General features: G+C 42.8%; 1 protein-coding gene across 1 annotated transcript; it reads right to left on the bottom strand.

The window, feature by feature from the left end:
* On the bottom strand, positions 1-23,996 carry LOC146685415 (neurotrypsin). Its single transcript, XM_085440888.1, has 14 exons — positions 23,690-23,996; positions 20,845-20,884; positions 19,288-19,530; positions 16,322-16,457; positions 12,512-12,687; positions 8,345-8,492; positions 5,859-6,037; positions 5,310-5,451; positions 5,001-5,209; positions 4,766-4,907; positions 4,150-4,428; positions 3,895-4,017; positions 2,518-2,798; positions 1-1,198 (listed from the first exon to the last, which is right to left on the bottom strand). The coding sequence occupies exons 1-14, from the start codon at positions 23,759-23,761 to the stop codon at positions 876-878; spliced, it is 2,493 nt and encodes an 830-aa protein (XP_085297014.1). The 5' UTR covers positions 23,762-23,996; the 3' UTR covers positions 1-875.
* Between the last annotated feature and the right edge of the window lie 2,643 nt (positions 23,997-26,639).

The raw sequence follows: 26,639 nt of genomic DNA on the forward strand, positions 1-26,639 counted from the left end.
CAACATAAATTATTTTAATAACATGAGTGGTCATCACACGCGACCAGAACAGCTTCAGTTTGATTCTACAGTCCCTGCACTCTGTTGGAGGGAGGGCAAACATTTCACCTCATTTTCATAATAATGGAGATATGGTCATCCAGCTGGTACTGATTTGTGGTTACCAGGTTTTTTTTTAATTGGTCAACTTTAATTTGTATAACTTAACAAAGTCAGCACAGATTTTTTCTTAAATAATTAAAGGCTGTGCATACATACATGACATAAACATTATAATACTGACATACTGGATGCATATTATGGAAAAGTACTATGGAGTGACAAGCTGTAAATGGGTGCATATGTTCCTGTAACAAGTAGTTTTTCCTTTTAAGTACGCTGACTATTTGGGATCAGCTGCGTATTAAATGTGCAGCAGTAAAAGAAACGACATATTTAGACCACCCACCAAGTAACCACAACATCAGCTGAAATAAGGGTTTTATATCAGCATTCTCACACATTGCTGCTCTGTGGACCAGGTTATCAAAACCTATATTCTGTGTGCGGTTAATCAAAGCCTCACATGCATGTGTCATGTGACCCTGCAGATCTTTCCAGTGGACTTGCTCCATCTAGGTTTGGAGTTCTTCCCTTCATTGAGAAACTGATTTGTGTTTACTTGTGTTATCTTTGTCTAATTTCTAAATGTGTTTGATGAAACTGAAAATACCATACTGTGGCAATCAAATCCATGATGAAACAATCTGGAAACTTAATCAGATGATCCAAACCAGTCTAGTGTGAGGTTCCAGGTGTAACACCCAGCAGGTTTACTTCCTCTTAAAGCTCTGAAATCACTTTATGACGCAGGATTGTTTGATTGTTTCTCTTGATCACTGGTTCTTGTAGGGCTTGTTGATAGCCTTGTTAATCCATCGCAGGAACCTGCTAACACGAGTGTAAACCCCAGGGAAAGAGGGGTTACCACAGCCATGACCCCACGAAATGACTCCTGTCAGCACCCAGTGACCCCTCTCCCCCTGACAAACCAGCGGACCCCCACTGTCACCCTGGCAGCTGTCCACACGGTGGTGCTTCGACAGGCTCCCGGCACATAGCATGCGGCTGGTGAAGCGGTTTCCATATCGTTTCTTACACGTCGAGGCTGGAAGCAGAGGGACCCAGGCCTGGAGCAGGGTGTGTGAGTACTCTGAGTCTGGCAGCAGACATAGAAAAGATGGAAGAAAGTCTCAGTTACATGAGAATGAAACACCTGATAGAAATGAATCCTGAATTTGAAAAACACTGGTGGATGAAAATACTGTAGACCTATTTTGGTGAAGTTTGCAGTACAAAGTTTCTGTGTATTATTGTAGACTCTTTGTCTTACAATGTAAACTGAGGCAGCTGCTGTTGTGGTTTGGCACCACATACTGCAGTATGTTGGACTGGTACACAGCAGACATGGTGTTCATGGTCAGTGTTAGTTGCATCAGGATGAGCTGACATCAGTTTATATTTAAGGCTGATGCTGATTAGATTCACTCACTGAATTCTTTATAATAAATCGTTATACTGTCAGCTTGTGCATCATCTCCGTATATATCGTTGAATCCACCACAAACCACAAAGAGCCGCGAATATTGGAGTAAACATACAGGACTGTTGATCAAAGCTTCACAAAAATATTATTGTTTCTCAGTTGTTCTTTTCTCCACACATTTGTAAGGTCCCACCACCTGCCAGCTATGTGCAGCCCATCCCAGAGAGGATTGTTACTGGATCAAAGTGAAAGTCAGATTTTGATGTTTAACAAGAGCTGGTGTGTTCCCCTAAACTTGATCACTTGTTTTGCACAAATATATACTGAAAAACAAAGAACAAATCTGATGTGGATGGATTCTCTGTTCTTTAGAAGGTAAAAGCTTAAAATGAGGACACCATGTGACTCTGTCCCAAAGTCTTCTCCAGATGCTACACTTACATATATGGACACTATAATTACATAAACTGTTGTTGCATTTTCTGCTCTGTAAAGAAAAAAGAACAAATCTAAAGACAGATTGAACCATCAAATTCTGCAGCAAAGAAACATGGTGACAGATGATGAGCAGCGAGCCTGCAGTGAAACTTGGATGATCTGATTTCCTCGTGTTGGTGTTGTTCCCAGACCATCATGAAAATGTTGTTCCAGGTTCAACATTGCAAGTGACCAATCACATTGTTGTGACGTTATTCCTTTGGGCACCAAGCCATTCGTGCATTTATGAAATTCCAATGTTGCAAGGACAATATCAATTCTGCTTACTGTTTATTAAAGGGTTAGGGTCAGGGTCCGTTGATCGGCGGACAGAGGCGGTTTCACGCAGCTTAAGTACAGTTTTTTGTTTTACGCCGGTTTTTCCTGAAGTCGCAAAAGTATGACGTCACAACATTCTGATTGGTCACTTGCAACGTTGATCCTGGAACAACATTTAGTATGATGATCTGGGAACAACACCAACACGAGGATATCAGATCAACCGTGAAACTTACCTGTGATGCCCCAGCCAGTTATTACACAGGCAGTCAGCCTCTTCTCCAACTTGTCACCTGGCTCTGGCAGACACACAGCACCAGTGTGAGGGTTGAATGCCACACAGTTTCCCTCTGTGCCTTTCAGACGCAGCAGGGCTATATCATACTCCCAGCTTTGACTGTGGTACTTTGTGTGAATGATGATGCGTTCTGGGGACAACGTGCGTTCGAAGTCATCTTGTTCCACGGTGTGGTAGTCACCGAGACGTAAGACGTATCGCGCCGGGTCTCTGCCAAATCTGGAGGTGAGAAGAAAATCCCTATTTAATGTCTTAAAGCTGAGGGGGGTTTCATCTTAGCTAATCAAGTGTTTATTGAAGTTTAATGAAATAAAACTGTAACCACGTGGTGAATTTAAGAAGGCAGACTGGCGTTCTTTTTTAATTACTTGAATTCATACTTGTAATATTTCCTGGTTGGTTTTAGATGTCTTTTATTTTCTTGAACCGGTCGCAGCAGATGGCCCCGCCCCTCCCTGAGCCTGGTTCTGCTGGAGGTTTCTTCCTGTTAAAAGGGAGTTTTTCCTTCCCACTGTCGCCAAAGTGCTGCTCATAGGGGGTCATATGATGGGTTCTTCTCTGTATGTATTATTGTAGGGTCTGCCTTACAATATAAAGCGCCTTGAGGCGACTGTTGTTGTGATTTGGCGCTGTGTAAATAATATTGAATTGAACTGAATTGAATGCCAGAGCTGATAGGCAGGCAAAATACAGAACTATCAGAACAATGAAGGCATGTTTCCTGTTAGAAAAACGAGATACATGCAACTGTTGAGCCTCTAAAGCAGGGGTGTCAAACTCAAATACACAGTGGGCCAAAATTCAAAACTGGAACAAGGTCGCGGGCTAACGTTAATATTTATTGAAAAAAATCTTCCTCTAGATATAAGAATGAATCTTTTCTTATGGACTCAAACAAGTTTTGCTGAAAACCTGAATATGGAACAAGCAAAGCTTAATACTAAACAATATATATATTAGCTGTATAATACCAGTAGGCCAGCTCTGATAGTCATTTGGTGTGGCTTCGCGGGCTAAATGTAATCAGGCTGCGGGCCAGAGTTTGACACCTATGCTCTAAAGTTTAATATAATCACTCCAAAAATAATAGGTAGTTCATCACAAACCAGCACAGACATAGCACCATTGATTGACACCAATTGTGTTTGATTTTGTTAATGTGGGGGGGCTGGTTGACCTTGGATGACCTCTAAAAAATTGTAATAATAACATTGAAACAAAAGCAGCACAAATGTTTAACATGAATTTGTTTGATTTGAAGACGGTGGGCCAACATCACTCACATTAGAAACAATGTGAGTGAACTGCCTCCTACCTCTTGAAGCAGTGGGCAGCAGTAACAAGCCAACAGGAGTTGATGAGTGAGGCGCCACACAGAGGATGGTTGCCTTTAGACTGAGACCTGAGCCACAGGGACACCTGCCACGGCCACTCACCCCTGAAATCAAAGAGTCAGACTCTCAGAGCTGTTTCAGTCAAAGACACTGTCAAACTGCCATGAGACTTCTCAAGCAGCAAAAATGTCCCACTGACATGAAACTTCTGAGTGCATATGTGCGTGTACGCTAACCTCAGTGACTTTTCTCCTCCTATGATTCTTCGCTGACGACGCTGACGACTGAGTCTGCGGCCACAGCTCTGCATTGCTGAGGCACCGTTTCCCGTGGGATCTAGTGTATAATCACAGATGACACCTGCGTCCTCGCTGTGGCGACAATCATGGCCTTCTTGTCCTTCAGCTGGACACTGGCCTAAGGATGTTTCAGTTCCTGAGCATCGCACATTGTCCAGATGGATTGGACCCTGACCCTCACCGAAATACGCCATAGATCGAGCTTTAGCCACGCCACTGCAAGGACAGCACGGAGACAAAACACTTATTCTTTTATTGTATGAGTGTATATGTCATTGTGTGTGCTGTATTGTTACTACTGCCTGCTTCTGCATTGCGCAGGCATTTATTCACCCTTCACACACACACATTCATATACAGCTTTATTCATTGCTGTTATGCACTTTGCGATATCACACACTCTCCTACAGCCACCTATATGAATCATAACCATAAGCTCCTTTTCACCCTGAATACAGAACACAAGAGGATGAAACTTTTCACTTACAATAGGAAAAACCACTGACACAGCCTTCTAGGACAAATATATCTGTAAAAATGTTGTCATACTAACGTGAATCCCAGCTGTCTACAAACTACAGCTGCATTAACGTCATTCCAGCCATCATCGCACACACTTCCCCACTGGCCGTTAACAAACACTTCCACTCTGCCTTCCCTCCTGGTCTCTCCTGCAACCAAACGCACCAGAGGGCCTGAAAACAGAGATCAGAGGGACAATGTGTCGTTACTGCCACAGCAAAATGCTGAGTTGGTGTTGGTCTGCGTAGTGCTACTCAGAAACGTACCTATGGGTGTGTAATTACTTTGTATCTCATTGGCATCACTGTGACAGAGAACACCTACATCCTCACTGTGTGAGCAGTCGTGTTGTCTCCACTGAGAATGAGTGCAGGCCAGTAAAGTGGTCTCTGTCCCGTCACACTGCACCTCATCCAGCTGGATCAACCCATTGCCTTCTTCATACACCTTCTCAGGAGCCACTTCTGCTCGCCCCCTGCAGGCAGGGAAAATGCATGAATGAGATAAACAACAAAAACAATAGTTCCCTATAAGTTCACTCAGACTATTGTTGTGTGATATGAAGACGCACTGACCTGAAACCGAGCTGTCTGCACACTACCTGGGCATTGAGCTCAGTCCAGCTGTCATCACACACAGTGCCCCATTGTCCCTGGTAGTAAATCTCCACGCGACCCTCCCGGTCGCTGGTTGCTCCCACCAGGCGAACTGCACCATCTGAGACCACGCATCGCTAAATTACACACTTGTAAGTATGAACAACTTGTTTTACTGCTTTAGGTCTTTCAAAGGCTGCTACGTTTAGGTTGGACTTTAGCTGAATAATTACTAAAAGCAGCATATCAACACAAAACTAAAGGTGAAAACCAACTCACTGAACAGTGTTAACAAAAGCTCACAGGAAATTTTACCCACAACAAAAGACTGTTGACCTTGTAGCGGCTCTAAAGGAAAAAATAGGTCATCAAAGTCTTAGGATTAAAAAAAAATATTCAGAGCAATATATATAAGTCACACAGTGTGCACGTAAACACACCAGACCTGAAGAAAAAGCTGATCGTCACTCGAATTTTATAGTCACATAGAGGCTGGGGTTGGTGTGTGCTTCCTTCCTTGGCTCTGACCTGTATATGGATTGCAAGACACCCCTGCATCGTCCATGTGTTCGCAGTTGTGCTGTTCCCAGTTGCTATGAGGACAATCTTCTAGAGAGAGTTCATTGCCTGTGCACTGAACCCGAGCCAGCAAAACTGGACCAAAACCCTGGCCAAAGTGGGCCCGCGTCCATGCTTTGGCAACACCCCTGTTGGTCAGGACAATTCTGAATTTACATATGCACTACAAGACACCAGAAATATATTACGAATACATGAATAAGCTGCGGATGTACGGTCCAAATATATGTACAGTGAGCATTAGTGCTGGTATGTGATCCTGCATATAATTAAGTGTTTTCCTGTGTTATCTTTGATCCTCAGATCCCGCCCTCACATGTCTCCCAGTTGGACTTTTAGACGTTGTTTTTCCAGATTCTGGACCTTCTTCATCTCCTCATAAAGATTTGCTGTTTATTTATTAACTCTACCACAAGTCTGCATCCTGGGTCCTCGACTAAACTATCCAATTCAGGGTTGCAGGGAGGTTGAAGGCTATCCCAGCTACCTTATTGGGGCGAGAGATGGGGTACATCCTGGACAGGTTGCCAGTCTATCAGAGGGCTAACACAGAGAGACAGACAGCCATTCACGCTCACTCTCACACCTATGAGCAGTTTAGAATCACTAGTTAACCTAACCACACTAATTGCATGTCTTTGGACTTTGGGAGAAAGCCAGAATACCTGGAGAGAACTCACACAGACATGGAGAGAAACATGCAAGCTGCACACAGAAAGGGCCTGGCTACACTCAGGACCTTCTGTCTATAAGGACAACAGTGTAAAATAAAAGTCATTCAAGCATAAAGTAGTTATATGTTACTTATTATGGCATAATATTTCATTGCATTACAGTCTTTGTTCTTAATTGCACTGGTGAGAAGTAGCCACATTGACTTCTGCATGTCTAAGTTGTAACAATGTTACCCAGTGTGAATTATAATGTTGCATTTCATAAGATAATTTGTCTAAAATCAAAGTGCAAAGATACTGTTTGTGTTAGCTTTGGCACATTTTCAAAGCTGTTTCTTAAAGACAAAAGCATGAAGACGTTCTTCGACTCTAGCTGCCATCTAACTACAGCCACATCTAAGGTGCAGCAATAGCTGTATGACATGTAAACAGTTACATGTGGTTTAACTTACCAATGTGACAATGCCGTGATCATCCAAACACATTTTCTGAACTGTTGTCTTCCTTCCAACTACACTATTGTTGGCTTCATGACCTCAGCTCCTTGTTGTTGCTCCCAGGCTGGAAAGCACAGAAATCTTACTCCATTCTGGAAACATGGTAAATGGACTAATACGTATATACCAGCTTTTCTAGTCTACTGAGCACTCAGACTTGTTTCTACTGCAATTCTCATTCACTCAGTCACATAACACTTTTATCTTTCTACACTCACACTCCAATGGCTTCATCGGGGGCATCTTCGGCACACGGCTGGAGCAGTCGGGATCAATCCACTGACAAACCGACTGATAGACGATGCATTCTACCACCTTAGTCACAGCTGCCCTGAAGGGCCTACATCATGGTCATTTACAACAGCAGCCCACCTTTCTGATGAGTTTCTAACGTCCACAATTTAATTTTCAAACCCAAAAGCAGCATCTATGTCATGTATTCCATTATCAACTTAGGCTTGTGTAAACAACGTTCCCATAATGCATTTTGCTGGTGATGTCACAGCTTTATAGAGGCCGATAAATTAAGATGAGAAATGGTTTATCGGGAATCTATGGTACAGTAAATTATTAAGCTATGAGTGTGTACGGGTGAGCTTAATAAGTCTGTGTAGGTTCTCAGTCATCCAGGTCATGCTAATCTCAGGAGCGATTGGACTTCTGTAAGTTGCTTTGCAGAACTTTCTAAAGTGTGACTCTCGAGTGGTTTACCTCCTGTCTATCTTAGGATCTGTAAGTTACAAGCAACTTAAAGAAGTCCAGTCATTTGTTTTCCAAGCTACATAGATGCAGATGGTGTGAGGGGATGTGGAGCAGAGCGATACGTACCTGTCGGCACCGAGTGCATGCAACATCCCCCCAAAAAGTGACACAGAAGGTTTTGGAGCAGGGTTCAAACAAACGAGTGAATACAGACTTTCTTCTGCAGAAACTTCATTTCAATTGAAATTTGAATGTAGGGATAGTTAAGCTCACCTAAAGCCCTGAACTCATTGTTCATTAAGACTTTTACATGGAAGGACTTTATATGTAACAGGAGGGAGGCGATGCTGCCGTGGTCCTGAGTCGTTTGTGTTTTGGGGCTTTCAGGTTTTGTCATTTTTGTGACTCCGGGTTGTTTTTACGTTTATATTGGTTCTTGTATTTCTTTCCCTGAGTGTATTTAGCCCTGTTCTTAGTTTTCAGGTGTTTAATTGACCACTGACCACTACATACAATGACAGATCTTGCATTCTGTGTGTAGCAGCAGCTGATTTTTTCTTACCCCAAGCCCAACTGTCGACACACCACTTCTGCATCAAGATCATCCCATTGGTCATCACAAATGGTTCCCCACCTGCCGTTATGGTACACCTCCACACGCCCCTCAAATTCCTCCAGGCCTCCTGCCAGCCTTAAAGGGATTCCAGTACCTGGCAAAGTGTTGAAGCAACCATTTGTATACTAGTGACAGTAATATGTTACTCTTGTTCATTATTGTTATTAATGTTATTGTTTTGAATGAACAACAGTATGATGCAGCGAGGTGAACGAGTGAAAAGTAAGTACTGAAGCCAACAAATTCAGTCGTTTCTGGGCAGCAGCTGGTTAATTTCTTGAAACTTGATGAAATCTAATTACTGATCAGGAACTCAATGGGGATGTGGTGTACAACACTAGAGGCCAACTCCAAGCCCATAGCACAAGTCACCATCAAGTGCGGGATCTACCAAGGAGATGCTCTGTCCCCACTGCTGTTCTGCATAGGCCTGAACCCCCTCAGTGAGATCATTAACAAGACTGGCTACGGATACCGACTACGGAACGGAGCAGTTGTCAGCCACCTCCTGTACATGGATGACATCAAGCTGTATGCCAAGAGTGAACGAGACATCGATTCACTGATCCACACTACCAGGCTATACAGCAATGACATTGGAATGTCGTTCGGACTGGAGAAGTGTAGTCGGATGGTAACAAAGAGAGGGAAGGTAGTCAGAACTGAGGGGATTGAACTACCAGAAGGCAACATTGCAGACATAGAGGACAGTTACAAGTACCTGGGGATCCCGCAGGCAAATGGGAACCATGAAGAGGCCGCTAGAAAAGCTGCAACCACCAAGTACCTGCAGAGGGTCAGGCAAGTCCTGAGGAGTCAGCTGAATGGTAAGAACAAGATCCGGGCCATCAACACGTACGCCCTGCCCGTGATCAGGTACCCTGCTGGGGTAATAGGCTGGCCAAAGGAGGAGATAGAAGCCACTGACATAAAGACAAGAAAGCTCCTTACCATGCATGGAGGGTTTCACCCCAAGTCCAGCACCCTGAGGCTGTACGCTAAGCGGAAGGAAGGGGGCCGGGGACTGGTGAGTGTCAGCACCACAGTCCAGGATGAGACAACGAACATCCAAGAATACATTGGGAAGATGGCCCCAACTGACCGAGTGCTCAGTAAATACCTCAGGCAGCAGAAACCCAAGAAAGAGGAGGGAGATGAGGAACCATCATGGAAGGACAGGCCCCTGCACGGTATGTACCACCGGCAGATAGAGGAGGTGGCTGATATCCAGAAATCAAATTCAAATTCAAATTCAAATTCAAATTTTATTTGTCACGTACACAGTCATACACAGTATGATATGTAGTGAAATGCTTGGACAACTGCTCGTGACCTAAAGAAAACAAAAAAGGAAAAGGCTATGAATAAGATAGGAAATAAATGTGAAAAATTAAAAAGGGTAAATTTAACTAGGAAGGAATAAAATATAAATTAAGGTTAAAAATGAAATAACTGTACAACACAAATTAGAATGAAGGGTAAATTTAACTGGGAAGAATAAGATAAAATATATAAATTAAAGTTGAAAATAAAATAACTGTACAACAAAATACACAATATAGAACTATATAAGAATGTATGAAGAAATATAAATAAATATATACACAATAACAGCAGCATGATTTAAGTAATGAAGTGAAACGATGTCCAGAATGTCCAGTGTGTGTGTAAGAACCATATGTGTGGGTCAGTACTGTGTGGTGATGTGATTGAGAGACCGTATCGCCTGCGGGAAGAAGCTCCTCCTCAGTCTCTCTGTGTTGGTCTTCAGGGAGCGGAATCGCTTTCCTGACCTCAACAGAGAGAACAGTCTGTTGTTGGGATGGCTGAGGTCCTTCACCATCTTCCTGGCCTTGGTCCAGCACCGCCTGCTGTAGATTGAGTGCAGGTCAGGGAGCTCGGAGCGGATGGTGCGCTCAGCTGACCGCACAACCCTCTGTAGAGCTCGTCTGTCCTGCATGGTGCTGTTCCCGAACCAGGTTAAGATGTTTCCCGCCAGGATGCTCTCTATGGTGCAGGAGTAAAAGTTCCTGAGCACCTTGGAGGGCAGTTGGAAGTCTCTCAAGCGTCTGAGGTGGTGGAGACGCTGACGGGCCTTTTTCACCACGGTGTTGATGTGACAGGACCATGACAGGTCCTGCGTGATGTGAACTCCGAGGTATTTGAAGCTGTCCACTCTCTCCACTGGGCACTCGTTGATGACGGGGATCTGGTAGTTCCTCTCCTGCTTAGTGCTGAAGTCCACTATCAGCTCCTTTGTCTTACTGACGTTTAGAAGGAGGTTGTTCCTCTGGCACCAGTTCTCCAGATTCCTAATCTCCTTCAGGTAGGCCGTCTCGTTGTTATCAGAGATCAGGCCCACCACGACGGTGTCGTCAGCAAACTTGATGATGGTGGTGGAGCTGGTAGTGGCCACACAGTCATATGTGTACAAAGAGTACAGCAGGGGGCTCAGAACACACCCCTGGGGGGCTCCAGTGCTGAGAGTGGTGGAGGCTGAGACATGTCCGCCCATCCTTACTGCCTGTGGTCTGCCAGTTAGGAAGTTGGAGACCCACTGACACATAGATGAGCTGAGTCCCAGATGCTCCAGCTTGGTGGTGAGTGTGGAGGGAATTATGGTGTTAAATGCAGAGCTGTAGTCTATGAAGAGCATTTTAACATAATTCCCCCTTCTAGTGTCCAAGTGAGTGAGTGATGTGTGGAGGAGATGAGAGATGGCATCGTCTGTGGAACGATTTGGACGGTAAGCGAACTGTAGTGGGTCCAGTGTGTCTGGTAGTGAAGAAATGATGAAGTCTCTGACCAGGCGTTCAAAGCACTTCATCACTACTGAGGTGAGGGCTACAGGGCGATAGTCATTGAGAGAAGCAGGGTGGGGTTTCTTCGGGACAGGAACAATGATGGACTCTTTGAAGCATGTGGGGATCACCGACTGAGATAAAGAGATGTTGAATATCTCAGTGAACACAGGAGCTAGCTGGTATGTGCAGTCTCTTAGGATACGACCTGGGATGCCGTCTGGTCCTGCTGCTTTCCTGGTGTTCACTCTCTTGAAGGCTCTCCTTACTTCATGCTCGGAGATGACGAGCACGTTTCCGGTGCTGGCAGTATCTTCCTGTCTGCAGCCGTTAGCGCCGCTAACACTAGCATTGTTGGAGTCCTTAGCTGCAGCCTCGAAGCGAGCATAGAAAGTGTTCAGCTCGTCTGCCAGAGTCACAGCCGCGTTCGTCATACCGGTTGTTGGTGCTTTATAGTCCGTTATTGTCCTTAGTCCCCGCCACAGGCTCCTAGAGTCACTCTGTTGGAGTTGTGACTCTAGTTTCCTCCCGTAGCGCTGCTACCATGTGGCTGGACAAAGCTGGACTGAAAGACAGCACAGAGGCACTAATCATGGCAGGAACAAGCTCTGAGCACAAGATCCATAGAGGCTGGGGTCTATCACACCAGGCAAGACCCCAGGCTGTGTAAAGATGCCCCAGAGACAATCCAGCACATAACAGCAGGGTGCAAGATGCTAGCAGGCAAGGCATACATGGAACGCCATAACCAAGTGGCCGGCATAGTGTACAGGAACATCTGTGCCGAGTATAACCTGGAAGTCCCGAGGTCAAAATGGGAGATGCCCCCAAGGGTGGTGGAGAATGACCGAGCTAAGATCCTGTGGGACTTCCAGATACAGACGGACAAAATGGTGGTGGCTAACCAACCGGACATAGTGGTGGTAGACAAACATGAGAAAATAATAAAAATAATAATAATAATAATACATTTTATTTCAAGATGGGGAGAGGGGACGGAGAGAGAAAGAAGAAGATCTGAGACACCGAGATGGGATGGTGATCTGAGATATGGAGGGGAGAGATGATGAATAGCCTTAAATGTATACAAGAGTATTTTGAAATTGATGCGATATTTGACGGGAGCCAATGAAGCTGCTCCAGGACAGGAGTGATGTGATGGATAGAAGGGGTCCTGGTGCCTGGTGATGATACGAGCAGCAGAGTTCTGGACGCGTTGGAGCGTCCAGAACTTACAAAATTACAATAAAGTAATTTTGTAATTCTTTTTGTAATTTTGAGTTTGTTTGTGATGTAAGGTCACAAATCTCACCTTCAGGTTCAGCACAAAGCACCCCTGCTTCGTTTCCGTGGTTACAGTCTCCAGTGGCAAACTTCCTGTTCCAGCACTCTAGCAGGGAATTCTCGTTACCACGGCAGCCTAGACGCTCATAGTGGAAGATGGGACTGGGGCCAAAGTAGGAATGCTGTAGGGCTATACCAATCTCACTGCATGAAAAGTACATATACAGAGACACTCTTAGTTCAACGATCATCCAGGCAGCATATATCTGACCTCACCCAGTGGGACATCCAATCACATTATTTACATCTAATCACCCACACCTTATCATCCTCTCTCTAACTTACACGATTTAACACAAAGTTTAAACTGCGCATGTTCTTCTTTTGTGTCATTCTTAACATAGCATATTGGAACATTAACCACACATGGATATAATTCATGTTTCATCGAGTTTATGTAATTCTAGATTCTAGATATGTCTTTAGCACATTCTCACATGAAGATTATTATATCAGCTTATTTTTATGAAATCATATATTTTATAAGACATTTTCTGAGATTAGTGGCTGCCCAGTGTCACCCCTCCCTCCCTGTAAAACACACCAAGGTCAGACTGTCTCTCGGTGAGGCCTGATTAGAATCATTACATAGATTTATTTACTAATTTATTCTGTGTTAAACTTATACATACTCATTTTAATACACCTGATAATATTCTGATCAGTATGAACCATAAACAACTATCAACAAAATCACATATGAATTATGGTTCTGTGGTCAACCATTAACACGCCTTCCTTCAGTTAAAATGTGGACAGTTCTTATCTTCTCACATTCCTTCACACGCATTCACACACTAATCTACCAGGTTAAAGATGGATCATGTACTCACATCATGTTATCATTTAACATATCAAACTTATATTCTGATTTGTCTCTGATTAAGAAAAAATCCCATTATTATTATAAAGCTCTGATTCAGCCCTGATCAATTTTAATCACATTAAAGACCTTCCACTCCCTCTCAGCTGTAATGACAGGGGCGGCCAGCGGGGACATCCGTCCCTCTCGACCTCACATCACAAGCCTTAAGGCTTAAGTAAGTAGTGGTTATTTGAGCTACTAAGCTAATGTTGCCTTCCTATCAGCTTCAAACAGTGTAGTGATTGCCCTCTGACCTCTGGCATCAAAAAGGTATTTTGTACAGAACACAGTCACTCACTGATTTGTTTCTATTTTTGGGCCATTCTCTGTGCCCAGGAGATCAGCACTTTCATAATTACTCAGCTCTAGTACTGCCAGCCTGTGCAGCACCAACTACCACGCCGAGCTCAAGTTCACTTAAATCACCTTTCTTCATCGTTCCGATGCTTGCCTTTGCGATTTAGCAGGCAATATCCTCATAAGCACAGATCTGCTGCCTGATTATATAAAGATGAGGAAAAAATTCCCTCATATCAAAATTCAAATGTAAAATATTCCCAGAACAAGGAATTTTTAACACACCTTTTCCAACTGTCCTTTTTTATTTTGGATGCCTACATTATTTTTACTTTGAACACAGAAACAACATTATTTCTAAAAAACAACAACAAACAAAAATAAATATCACCAAACGGATCCTAATAGTCAGCAGTGTGTCCTTTTTACTAGATAACATGTTGGTCTTGTCGGGTTGTTCTTCATCGGGAGCACCGTGTGTTTTGGCTCTCGTCATGTTGGGAGACAAAGCGATGACCCCAGACCCAGTTTTGCAGCTAAGAGCTGATCTCAGCGTGTCCTCCTTTCTTCATGATGAGAGTCCTCAAACACACCGAAGTATCTGCACAGCGTAATACTCCCACCATCGTGTTTCGTTGTGGAGATACTGTTCTTTGGGTTCTGTCTCTGTACCCGAAGAGCTCTAGTTTTGTCTCATCAGAACCACATGTGTATATATACTAGGGGTGCAACGATACACAAAATTCACGGTTCGATACTTTGGTGTCACGGTTCGATATTTTTTCGATACAAAAAAATGTTCATGCTTTTTTAATTTGTCATATATTAAAATTATAAATATATACTTTAACTCAAAGGTACAGTTTTTAAATTTAATGTTGCTGAAACAACAAAGTCATAAAATAATAAATCTATCTGATTGAGGAATCACTCATCTTTGGAAAAGAGTTTATTACAGAGAAATGGCTCTTTCCAAAGTAAAAGCTATACTATCCGCTTCTTCTGGGCTATATTCTCAGCAGCATATTAAACATATCAGGTCCCCATAAGGAGAATCCTGTGCTAACGGCTGTCTAAATGACTCGGCTAAAGTTTGTAGCATGCTGCTTGTTGTTTTTGTCTGCTTCCACTTGTCTTTGCACTAGGATGATGTCGGAGTAAATGTGCAGTCATACTCGTTGTGTTCCCACTAGTGCTGTAAGCGTTAATCTGAAATGACGTTAACGTCACAACACGGCAAATCTCCGTTAACGAGCTACTGCGGATCGCCCCGTGCGTGGGGCTGGACGGCCAACACGTTAACGAGCTAACTGCGCTAACACACTAGTTCCCACCCATGTAATTGAGCATTGTGGCACATCCAACATACTGTTTTACTTTAGTCCATGACTCGCTTACCTTCAGCTTAACTTCTGTCTCGCTAGCTTGCCCTGCGCTCAGTGAATCTGCGTTCGACTACTCCGCCTAGGCTGCACTGCACAAAAGTTGATAAAATAAATTACAAATGTTGTATTGTTCGATACATATGCGTACCGAACCGAAAGCACTGTATCGAACGGTTCAATATCGATACGAGTATCGTTGCACCCCTAATATACAGTATGTATGTATATATGTATATATATATATTACCTTTAAGACTGGTTCTTAGCACTTTTCTACTCTGAGTACTCAAAGCACTTTTATGCAACTCGTTCCTTCTCCAAATCACACCCATTCATTTCATCTAGTTTTTTTTTAGTGCTATCTAACTAACATTCATACACATTCACACTCAGATGGATGCATCGGAGAGCAACGTGGGGTTAGTATCTTGCCCAAGGATATTTGGCATGCTGCTGGAGTAGAACCAACAACCTTCCAGCTAGCAGGTGACAGCTCGACCACCTGAGCTACAGCCACCCCACAGATATGCATAGTGTTCGTCCAGGTGTCCTTGAAGGTGTCTCTTCTGCAGAAGTGTAGTTGTTGTTGGTCTGCAGCCTCAGTCCATTCCAGTGATCATCTTCTTTAAAACTACTTGGCTACATCATTCACGAGTGTCTTGGCAGCAGTTCTGGGGTCTTTGGACACATCTGTTTTAGTGCCTGAGTCTTTGAAATGGTTGCTTCCTACCTCTGCCAGACTTGTTTTGTTCTGTGAATTTCATGATGATACTATAAAATATAATAATGAACTAATTTCTTTAGCCTTTGGCATGATGCTTTCTCAAGTGACAAACACGGCCAACAGAAATAATTCATGGTCTATAATAAAAACTAGCAAGTTTAGAAATGCTAGGGTAAAAGCACAGTGCTTGATTTCTTTGCAATAACCTTTAATTTCATAGGTTTGCTAATAGTCTTATCTTTGATCTATATTTACATTAACAAGCAGCTGAAAAGACATTAAAAGACATACATAATAACAGTTAAATACCACATTTTCTGCACAAGCACAGTAATACATTTAAACTCTGGTGGTCACCTGTTCTTGAAAGGATTCTGTTGCCATCTTTTTGTATGTTGCCGAAGCAGGAACTACATTACATTAGTAAATGCCTCACTCTACTACTTGAGCCACAGCTACTCATGTGTGTGTTCCTCAGCTGGGTTAAAATTAAAGCTCTGCCATTACCTTAGTCCAAGCTGTCTGCATATGACACTGGCATCACGGTCAGTCCAGTGTGTGTCACATACTGCGCCCCACTTGTTATTCACATACACCTCCAGACGGCCACTGTTGCCTGAACCCCCCACCAGTCTGACTGCACCTACACACATCAGGAAGAACTTCAACAAGCAGAACTCGTACAATAATAACAAAATAAAATATCATTTTAAACAAGAATCTTTATGAAATCAGTGGTTTGATCATTCTACCAAAAGTGAAGTGTCACTGGCACCTATGACGATACAACATAGCTACTCAGAGGAAACTGTGGACTGTGTGGAACGCTTAAATTGTAACCTGTCACTTTGAGCAAAGGTAAATATGCTTAAAAAGGAAAAAGACAATCGCAGAAAGACATAGAAAGGCTTTTGCTTCAAAATTGAATCTACAAGGGGATAATGAAATGAATGCATATACAGGAAGCACCCAGGCCATCTGCAGCCCCCAAAAGCACTGAAGCCCTAAGGCCATACAACTTGATGACAACTGCAAGCCCACTGCAGCCGCAACATGACAAAGGCCCCAGACGGGGAGGCTCCCAAAAGACAACCAGAGAACCAGAGGCAACAGCCATCCCTGTGAGAGGACAGGACAAGCTGAGGACAGGACACCAGGTCCTCGGGTCCACACTGGAGCCTCTTCAACTAACTTTCTCTGGCTCTGGAACATAACATAGCCCAAGATCACCTTGGGAAACTGGTCACTGATGCTGAAGCCTGCCTCCTTACCGTCTCCTGGATGCTTGAAAACACTACTCATACTGTGGGCCTGAAGAAGGATAACAGTTTTATTAAATTATTTTTATTTTCTACTCAGGCAGAGTAGGCAGGTCATTCCCTTGGTGAGGGATGTCACCAACTCTTGGAAGACTGCTTTTCTGCAGCGAGTGTTTTCACCTGCTGCTGGCTGGACACCACTGAGTTCAATTCAATTTTATCTCTAAAGCACCAAATCACAACAGCAGCTGTCTCAAGCCAACCAAACAGAGCCTGAAACTCACTGTGAAGAATTTCCAGTAGCAACAGGTGTGCATCAGAACAGTCTTTTATCTACAGACTCCAAAATGTTCACTGTTTCAGAGGAGTCATCAGTTGTGCTTCCTTGGTGGATGGAGTGCCTTTGCTGCTGCAACGAGTTGGCACCTTGTTTGGTTTCCCCACAACACCTAACTTGAAACAATCATCATCCTAATACCCATAATATACTTTTATTACCTTTAAGACTGTCTACAAATAAACTGATGGAAAAGAATAATCACTGAAATAATTGGAATCAGTTGTGCATCATCATAGCGCTCCCACATCCATATACACAGGGAGTGCAGAATTATTAGGCAAATGAGTATTTTGTCCACATCATCCTCTTCATGCATGTTGTCTTACTCCAAGCTGTATAGGCTCGAAAGCCTACTACCAATGAAGCATATTAGGTGATGTGCATCTCTGTAATGAGAAGGGGTGTGGTCTAATGACATCAACACCCTATATCAGGTGTGCATAATTATTAGGCAACGTCCTTTCCTTTGGCAAAATGGGTCAAAAGAAGGACTTGACAGGCTCAGAAAAGTCAAAAGTAGTGAGATATCTTGCAGAGGGATGCAGCAGTCTCAAAATTGCAAAGCTTCTGAAGCGTGATCATCGAACAATCAAGCGTTTCATTCAAAATAGTCAACAGGGTCGCAAGAAGCGTGTGGAAAAACCAAGGCGCAAAATAACTGCCCATGAACTGAGAAAAGTCAAGCGTGCAGCTGCCAAGATGCCACTTGCCACCAGTTTGGCCATATTTCAGAGCTGCAACATCACTGGAGTGCCCAAAAGCACAAGGTGTGCAATACTCAGAGACATGGCCAAGGTAAGAAAGGCTGAAAGACGACCACCACTGAACAAGACACACAAGCTGAAACGTCAAGACTGGGCCAAGAAATATCTCAAGACTGGTTTTTCTAAGGTTTTATGGACTGATGAAATGAGAGTGAGTCTTGATGGGCCAGATGGATGGGCCCGTGGCTGGATTGGTAAAGGGCAGAGAGCTCCAGTCCCACTCAGACGCCAGCAAGGTGGAGGTGGAGTACTGGTTTGGGCTGGTATCATCAAAGATGGAGTCAAGCTCAACTCCCAGTCCTACTGCCAGTTTCTGGAAGACACCTTCTTCAAGCAGTGGTACAGGAAGAAGTCTGCATCCTTCAAGAAAAACATGATTTTCATGCAGGACAATGCTCCATCACATGCGTCCAAGTACTCCACAGCGTGGCTGCAAGAAAGGGTATAAAAGAAGAAAAACTAATGACATGGCCTCCTTGTTCACCTGATCTGAACCCCATTGAGAACCTGTGGTCCATCATCAAATGTGAGATTTACAAGGAGGGAAAACAGTACACCTCTCTGAACAGTGTCTGGGAGGCTGTGGTTGCTGCTGCACGCAATGTTGATGGTGAACAGATCAAAACACTGACAGAATCCATGGATGGCAGGCTTTTGAGTGTCCTTGCAAAGAAAGGTGGCTATATTGGTCGCTGGTTTGTTTTTGTTTTGTTTTTGAATGTCAGAAATGTATATTTGTGAATGTGGAGATGTTATATTGGTTTCACTGGTAAAAATAAATAATTGAAATGGGTATATATTTGTTTTTTGTTAAGTTGCCTAATAATTCTGCACAGTAATAGTCACCTGCACACACAGATATCCCCCTAAAATAGCTCAAACTAAAAACAAACTAAAAACTACTTCCAGAAACATTCAGCTTTGATATTAATGAGTTTTTTGGGTTCATTGAGAACATGGTTGTTGTTCAATAATAACATTATTCCTCACAAATACAACTTGCCTAATAATTCTGCACTCCCTGTAGAGCAATCTGATCACTTTCTGACCACTTAAGGTGTTTTAGACTACATGCCATCTTCAGACACCTGCTGCCCACCCTTAATTCACCTTGATGACAATCACAATAAGCCCATCCAATGGCTCCAGAGGTCTTTCGGAAGAAGCACCACGGTTTGGTTTCTCTGTCTGGGTTTCGGCAGAAGTTATGGTCTCCCAGGCCTCGGTTTGGATACTGCTGCATGTAGTCTGGGAAGTTAGTCCACTTTAAGCATGGGGAGCCTGCGTCTGTGTGAGAAACCGAGCCATTATAGTGGCCCAGTTTAGTGAGACCCTCTGAACAGGACAGCAGCACTGCAGACACAGACAATCATCCGTCAGTGAGACAACATGTTAATAAAGTCACATTCCATACAAACTTTTCATTTTATACAAACACAAATGGTTCTTTATACAGAGCATTTCAAGATGTTAAAAAGATGAGAGAGACGAGGTTAAATAAATAGAAAAATGATTGTAAATAGTAAGCCTTCACTCAGTGTAAACATTACTTCAGCACAAACAGAGCACGTGTGATAAAAAGACACTAATTCCAACATGTAGATGAAACATCTGGAATAAAGGGGAGTGGCTTCTCTGCTGCCGCCGTCTTGCTGAGGAGTCTGACTATGAGAGCTACTGTTGTACCCTAACTTTGGTTGTGTTTAGTTATTTATTTACTCGTTCCCAACTGTCTCATAGCTGGTTTTTGTGATAAGTTGCAAAGTGCTCTGTTTATGCAACGTAAGAAAGTGAAACATTTATTATTATTTTCATGTTTTGGCTGCGATCAAATGCATCTAATAAAAATTATTCCTATTATTATTGTTACAATCACCTGAATGACCGACTGGACTGGAGGACCAACAGTGATGCTGAGCAGACTCAAGCTCCCATCCTTTGATGGGTTCAGCAAGATGTGAATGCCATCTATTTTGCTTTTTGTGGTGTAGTATTTATAGGATATATACCATTATTATTTTTCTCTTGTCAGCCTTACTCTTCTTTAACTTACCTCATTTTTACTTTTCTTTGTTTTTATCACTGTTGTGTATGTAACATTTCTTAGACATAAGACCCAAACTGAAGTCAGGTGACATAAGGAATACACGATAGTGATTTCTATCAAGGCTCGTTCTATTCTGTGAAGACGAAATCAGACTGGAATTGTTCATAAAGCTTTTTGCCAGACAACTGAGCACAAACCTGCGAAACGACTCCAGGATTTTAGATACGAAGCTTAGGTTAGATATAAAATGACAGTTGTTGCAATTCCTGAGATGAGAGACTTCAATAATAATTTGCTTCTGGACTTCTATGAAAGGGAAATATATATCAAGCTGGTAGCTTAACACTGATGCCATGGCCAACAATGTGAGGAAGGCACTCCCCAGTAATCTGCAGCTTTTCCACACCCTGATTTACTCAACCCAAGTCTAGGACTATTCCTCAGCACTGGCAAAACATTGCTCACCTAAAATGTTTTCCTTATCTGACAAAATTACTTATTTATTCACTGATTTCACTGATACTTGCTGCACTGACAGGTATGTACATATAGTGCTTAGCACATGGAGCTTCGTTCCCCTCCAGCTGGATCTCAAAGACCAAATACAGAAAATAACTTACCTGCACTCTGAACTACATTGAAGTGCGTCCATTGAGAAATCTGTTAAAGAAACACAAACCCCGTGGAACGCAATGTGAATAGGAATTACAGAGCAACAAGAAATACAGATTTTAACAAAACTAAATGTTCTATTATTATATTATAATGAAATATCATACAACCATAAAGGCTGGCTTACTGTGTCAAATGTAGATGTAGTTCATTTTTTAAAAAAGCTGATAAAGCAATATTTTAATTCATAACAAAACACTGAAAAATGTTGAGAAGAAGTCTGGGATGTCTGTTTAGGAACATTTTGCAACTATAGTTATCTAATTGAATTCACCTAATTATAATTAGGTGAATTCAATTAGTAACAGGTCACCAACATGACTGCAATAACGAAGAGAAAACCCCGACAATTCTATGACCCCATATGAGCAAGTGCTCGTGACAGTGGGAAAGAAAAACCTCCTTTTAACAGAAACAAATCTCCAGCATAACCAGGCTCGGGAAGAGGCAGCCATCTGCCACAGCCGTGTGGTGTATAAACACCCAGTGAGTGAAAAAAGGTGCATGAAGAAGTACAGTATAACCCTTACCACCCTGAGCCAATTGCAACGTGACTAAGAGAGGATTCAGGATCACCTGGTCCAGCCCTAACTATATGCTTTAGCAAAAAGGAAAGTTTGAAGCCTAATCTTGAAAGTAGAGATAGTGTCTGTCTCCTGAATCCAAACTGGAAGCTGGTTCCACAGAAGAGGGGCCTGAAAACTGAAGGCTCTGCCTCCCATTCTACTTTTAAATACTCTAGGAACAACAAGTAGGCCTGCAGAGCGAGAGCGAAGCGCTCTAATAGGGTGATATGGTACTACAAGGTCATTAAGATAAGATGGGGCCTGATTATTTAAGACCTTGTATGTGAGGAGCAGGATTTTGAATTCTGGATTTAACAGGAAGCCAAAACAGGAGAAATCTGCTCTCTCTTTCTAGTCCCTGTCAGGACTCTTGCTGCAGCATTTTGGATTAGCTGAAGGCTTTTCAGGGAGTTTTTAGGACATCCTGACAATAATGAATTACAGTCGTCCAGCCTGGAAGTAATAAATGCATGAACTAGTTTTTCAGCGTCACTCTGAGACAGGATATTTCTAACTTTAGAGATGTTGCACAAATGGAAGAAAGCAGTCTGACATATTTGTTTAATATGTGAGTTGAAGGACATGTCCTGGTCAAAAATGACTCCAAGGTTCCTCACAGCGTTACTGGAGGCCAAGGTAATGCCATCCAGAGTAAGAATCTGCTTAGATACCATATTTCTAAGCTTTTCAGGGCTCAGAAAATATTCTGTTTTGTCAGAATTTAGCAGCAGTAGGTAGAGTGTTCGCCCCATGATCAGAGGGTCGGGGTTCAAATCCACCAAACGGCTACCCCTGAGCAAGGTACCATCTCTACACACTGCTCCCCGGGCGCTGGACTGGTGGCTGCCCACTGCTCTACTCAGTGAATGTTTTAAATGCAGAGGAGTAATTTCCTACGGGATAATAAAGTATACAAAGTATACATTATTAAAAGGAGGAACAGAAAAAATAATATGAAGATTAAATTAAAAAATAAATATTTCTCCCTCCAGTTATTTTATTGTTCAACCTTGCCTGTCGTGTCTTTCTACTAGACAAAAACTTGGCCCCACTAGTAGCAAATGTAAAAAGTGCTTGTGGCCAGAGGGCCCCCACAGGGCCCCCAAATACTTCATCTTTTTTTCCATAAGAAGGAGAGAATATTGTAAAGTTTCTTTCCATTAGCTTCTTTTAAATGGATTGTATGGTTTGAAGAGATCCCTTTGAGATATTCAGAGGAATTTCCTTAAAGGCTCTGAAGCATTCACACTTATCTGCAGTGATGTGACACAAATAAAAGTGTAGACTTTGACCTGCTTACATTATGAAGCACACTGACCAATCGCCAACAAAGAAGGAAGCTGCGTTGATAATGGTTTTCTGTGAACTATAGCACATTAGAATGGGCTTAAATGTGTTGCTGTTAAAGTGGGTGGTCAGTAAAACAATATCCTCCAAAAAAGTGCTTCATGTTATTCACTTTGTGAAAATAGATCATTAACTCTTCAAAATATTTAAACGCATTTCTAACCAATTTCATTTCCCTGCTGTTCTTTACCAGAGGGCAGAGGGGTGCTTGGTACTCGATGTTCAAGTCATGTCTGAATCCTTGGAACAGGCAACTTGCCATCTGTACAATCAGGTATAATCTAAGGCCTGTAGGAAAAAAACTGAGGTGAAAATCATGTTTGGAAACGGATCTCTACATTCCCTCCACATTTGGATATCTAGGTCTGGTTTAAAATTCGCTCTTAATTTAAAAAAGGGCACGAGTGAGAAAGTCTTCAGCCTACGTTGGACCACCGTTTGTGACTATCGGTCTAACTATTGATGTTTTGAGAAAAACCTGCTTGTGACGGCACTACTGAGTTTTTTGCTATTATTTAACAGGTCTTGCAGTTTCATGAACAGTCAAATAAATAAATAAATAAACTGATATGTCATTACCAATTCTAAGAGTTGATACGAAGCACTATAGAAATATCAGGCGAAAATGGAGGCAGCGAGTTCCAGTAATAGTGCAACAGACATCTGGAAATTTGCCAGCGAGCTATTAAAATAAATACGGTATTTATCTCTGCCTTTGTTTTGATTTGTTCTTAATGTAAGTGTGACGGAAAGCGATGAGCGCATACAAACAGTTTAAACTCAGCATGGCACAGACCAGTGTCCCGGTACTTGACACAATGTGTTCCGCGACAAAGACGGCTTTATATAGGCTGAGCGTGTTGGGCAGCAGCGTGCTCACCTCTGCAGACACAGCCAGCGCCAGTAACAGACAACACGGGACAAATCCGGACACAGCTTTCCTCTGCTCCATCGTGCTGAGGAAACCATATTCTCTACACTGCCAGCGCACACATTCACCAAGTCTTCACGGCCTCTGACAATCCTTCCTCGATACGAAACACACAGGATACTGTCCGCTTTTAACCGAGGTACCGACGTCCAAGTCGCTCCAGAGCTAAAAATGACGCGCTGTTGGAGAGGAAAGGGCACACCAATATCGCTACCCACCCTCTCTCTCTCTCACTGACTCATTCACGCACTCTCTCTCTCTCTCACCTTCACCTTAAAATCGTATGACGCGTTTTTGTCTATGGTCCGCCTCCCTATTCACGGAATTACACCCTCAATATGTGACATCAGAACTTTCGTAAATAATTGACGCTTCTTAAGGGGAAATATTTATCATTTGACAAAGATTATATGACAGGGCGTGTCAGTACAGTGAAACTGTTGTTGTGAATTGATCACTGACGGTGGTTTTAAGAAGCGTCCCTAGTCATTAAGAACAACTACTGCAGCACATGTAGACTCGCCAGAGAGAGAGAAAGGGTTCTCTGCTAGGGAAGTTTAAACGAAGCCTCCTCAAACTCAGCAGCTGAGCTTTTAACTGATCCTTTAACTTTGCCCAACATGTTTCTGGACCAACCCATATAAAAGGCCATACCTTGGACCTTGTCTTTTCTTTGGGCCTCGATATCGAGGCTGTACATTTGAGTGATGATAACGGTGTCTTTTTTTAGCTCAATTCTAGTTCTAAACAAACACTCATAGATCATAACAGCTGAGAGGTTCTCTGTCATGACTGACAGTTCTCTACTTTCTCATGAAATAAAGAACCTGATTAAAACAGGTTCTATCTCACAGGAAAAGGCATGCCCTTGGATCAATCAGTCCATTTTAAATTTGAGGAGAATATGCTGCAAAGCTGAACGACTATGGAAGAAAACTGAACTTGGCTCTATCTCAGAGATCTCGTGTTCTCTTGAAATGAAATCAGAATATTTTTCTAGACTCATATCAAAAAACGAGAAATCCCGAGATTCTGTTTGACAAAATCAGATCTATCGTGTCCCCAGATGTGGTACCTGTGCACTCTCAAGCAGACAGTAACAAACTTCTTTGATGTTTTGTTGAGTAGATCAAGTCCTGACTCCTGGTCAACTTTTACAACTGTGACATATGATGTAATAGCAGCCCCGGTGGACAAAATGAAGCCGTCTTCAGGTCCCTCAGATTTTCTCCCCCACTAAACTTTTTTAATGTTTCATGTTTTCTAATCGTTTCCCAGCTTTTTTTAAACGTGCCATTGTAAACCCCAGCCTGGATTCAACACTACATCAACATGATAGACCTACTTTCAAACTCCCTTTATGTCAAAACTTTCTGAGAAGGCAGTTACTGTCCACCTTATAGCGCACTTGGATAAACAGTTAATCCTACCATCCCGATTAACACACTGAGAGATCTGGTTGGGTTGTCTGGCTCTGTCCTTGAGTGGTTTTCATCCGACATATCTGACAGGAGTCTAAGGCTGCGTTCACACTGCAGGCAAAAGCGCATCAAATCCGATTTTTTTGACCCTGTGCGACCATCTATCCGATCATGGTGTGACAGTGTGAACGGCACAAATCCGATATTTTCAAATCCGATCTGGGTCACTTTCGTATGTGGTACTGAATCTGATACATATCTGATGTTTCAGAAAGCGACTGCTGTTTGATGGTCATGTCGCATTAAATCCGTCTTTTACGTCACTGACACAAGACAGACGCCAACTATCAGCGCCGGAGAAGACATCGTGAACGCTTCCTGGCCATCCGGTGAAACTGCTGGGAAGACAACGTTGGAGAAACGTGAACATTTTATATGTTCTGTATAATCTGCAGATTCTGACAGAAATCTGCAGCTATCCTTGGAAGCACAGCTCCTCTAAAACAGCAATAAGGATCATTATTAGGTTATCTACATTATTATGTAAATAACAAATAACTTAAAGCAAAAACTGGGAAACATGAAGTCCGAAGTCTTTATATTAAGGCCATCAGTCAAACATACTGCTGCTCTGGGTCTAAACAGAGCCGTTGTGTGTGACGTCTTCTTTTGCACATGCGAGCGCTTTGAGCGTTCACACTAGAGCGCGTTTGCTGTCGCATTTAATTTGTAGTGTGAACAAGCAGACAAAAAAATCAGATTTGATCAAAAAATCGGAATTGAGCATCAAGACCTGCAGAGTGAACGTAGCCTCAGTCTGTCTGCAAACCAGATTATGTCTGAATCTACAGAGTTATGTGGAGTTCCTCAGGGCTCCGTGCTGAGACCTACTCTGTTTTTAAAATACATTCTTCCTTTAGGCCAGATAATATCTGCTGATGCTGTCTACCTATCACCTTCCTTACCACTTGCATTACACTTCCTCACAGGGACCAGCTCCCAGTTTGGATTCAGGAGACAGACCCCCTCTGTACTTTTAAGTTTAGGCTTAAAACGTTCCTTTTTGGGAAACATATAGGTAGGACTGGATCAGATGACCCTCAGACCTCCCTTGGTCACGTTGCAATAGGTCTGTTGAGGGCTTCTCATGATGCATCCATGAACACATGAACACATGCGTGTTTAGTCTCTGGCTCTGTTCTACAGCATGTATTTGTCCTGTCTTCTTCCCTCACCCCCAAGGTGGCCACCCCTCCCTGACCCTGGTTCTGCTGGATGTTTCTTCCTGTTTAAAGGGAGTTTTTCCTTCCCACTCTTTTCAAAGCACTTGCTCATATGGGGTCCAATAATTGGTCAGGTGTTTCCCTATAATTGTAGCATCTTTATGTTACAATATAAACAACTCTGAGATGAATGTTGTTGTGATTCAGGACTATATAAATGACTGAATTAAAAAAAAAAATCAGCAGGTCAACAAG

This window comes from Copadichromis virginalis, linkage group LG19 (genome assembly GCF_057382275.1).
Source record: "Copadichromis virginalis isolate Kocher_CV1m ecotype Utaka linkage group LG19, C_Virginalis_male_GT1.1, whole genome shotgun sequence".
Taxonomy (NCBI): Eukaryota; Metazoa; Chordata; class Actinopteri; order Cichliformes; family Cichlidae; genus Copadichromis; species Copadichromis virginalis.

Excerpts from the sequence above, each read along its gene's own strand:
- LOC146685415 (XM_085440888.1), bottom strand. The coding sequence starts at position 23,761 with ATGGAGCAGAGGAAAGCTGTGTCCGGATTTGTCCCGTGTTGTCTGTTA. Across the intron at positions 12,688-16,321 it reads TGCAGACAGCTTGGACTAAG|TGAGATTGGTATAGCCCTAC; the intron begins GTAATGGCAGAG and ends CTTTTCATGCAG. Across the intron at positions 5,452-5,858 it reads GTCTTGCAATCCATATACAG|ATGGTGCAGTTCGCCTGGTG; the intron begins GTCAGAGCCAAG and ends GCGTGGTCTCAG.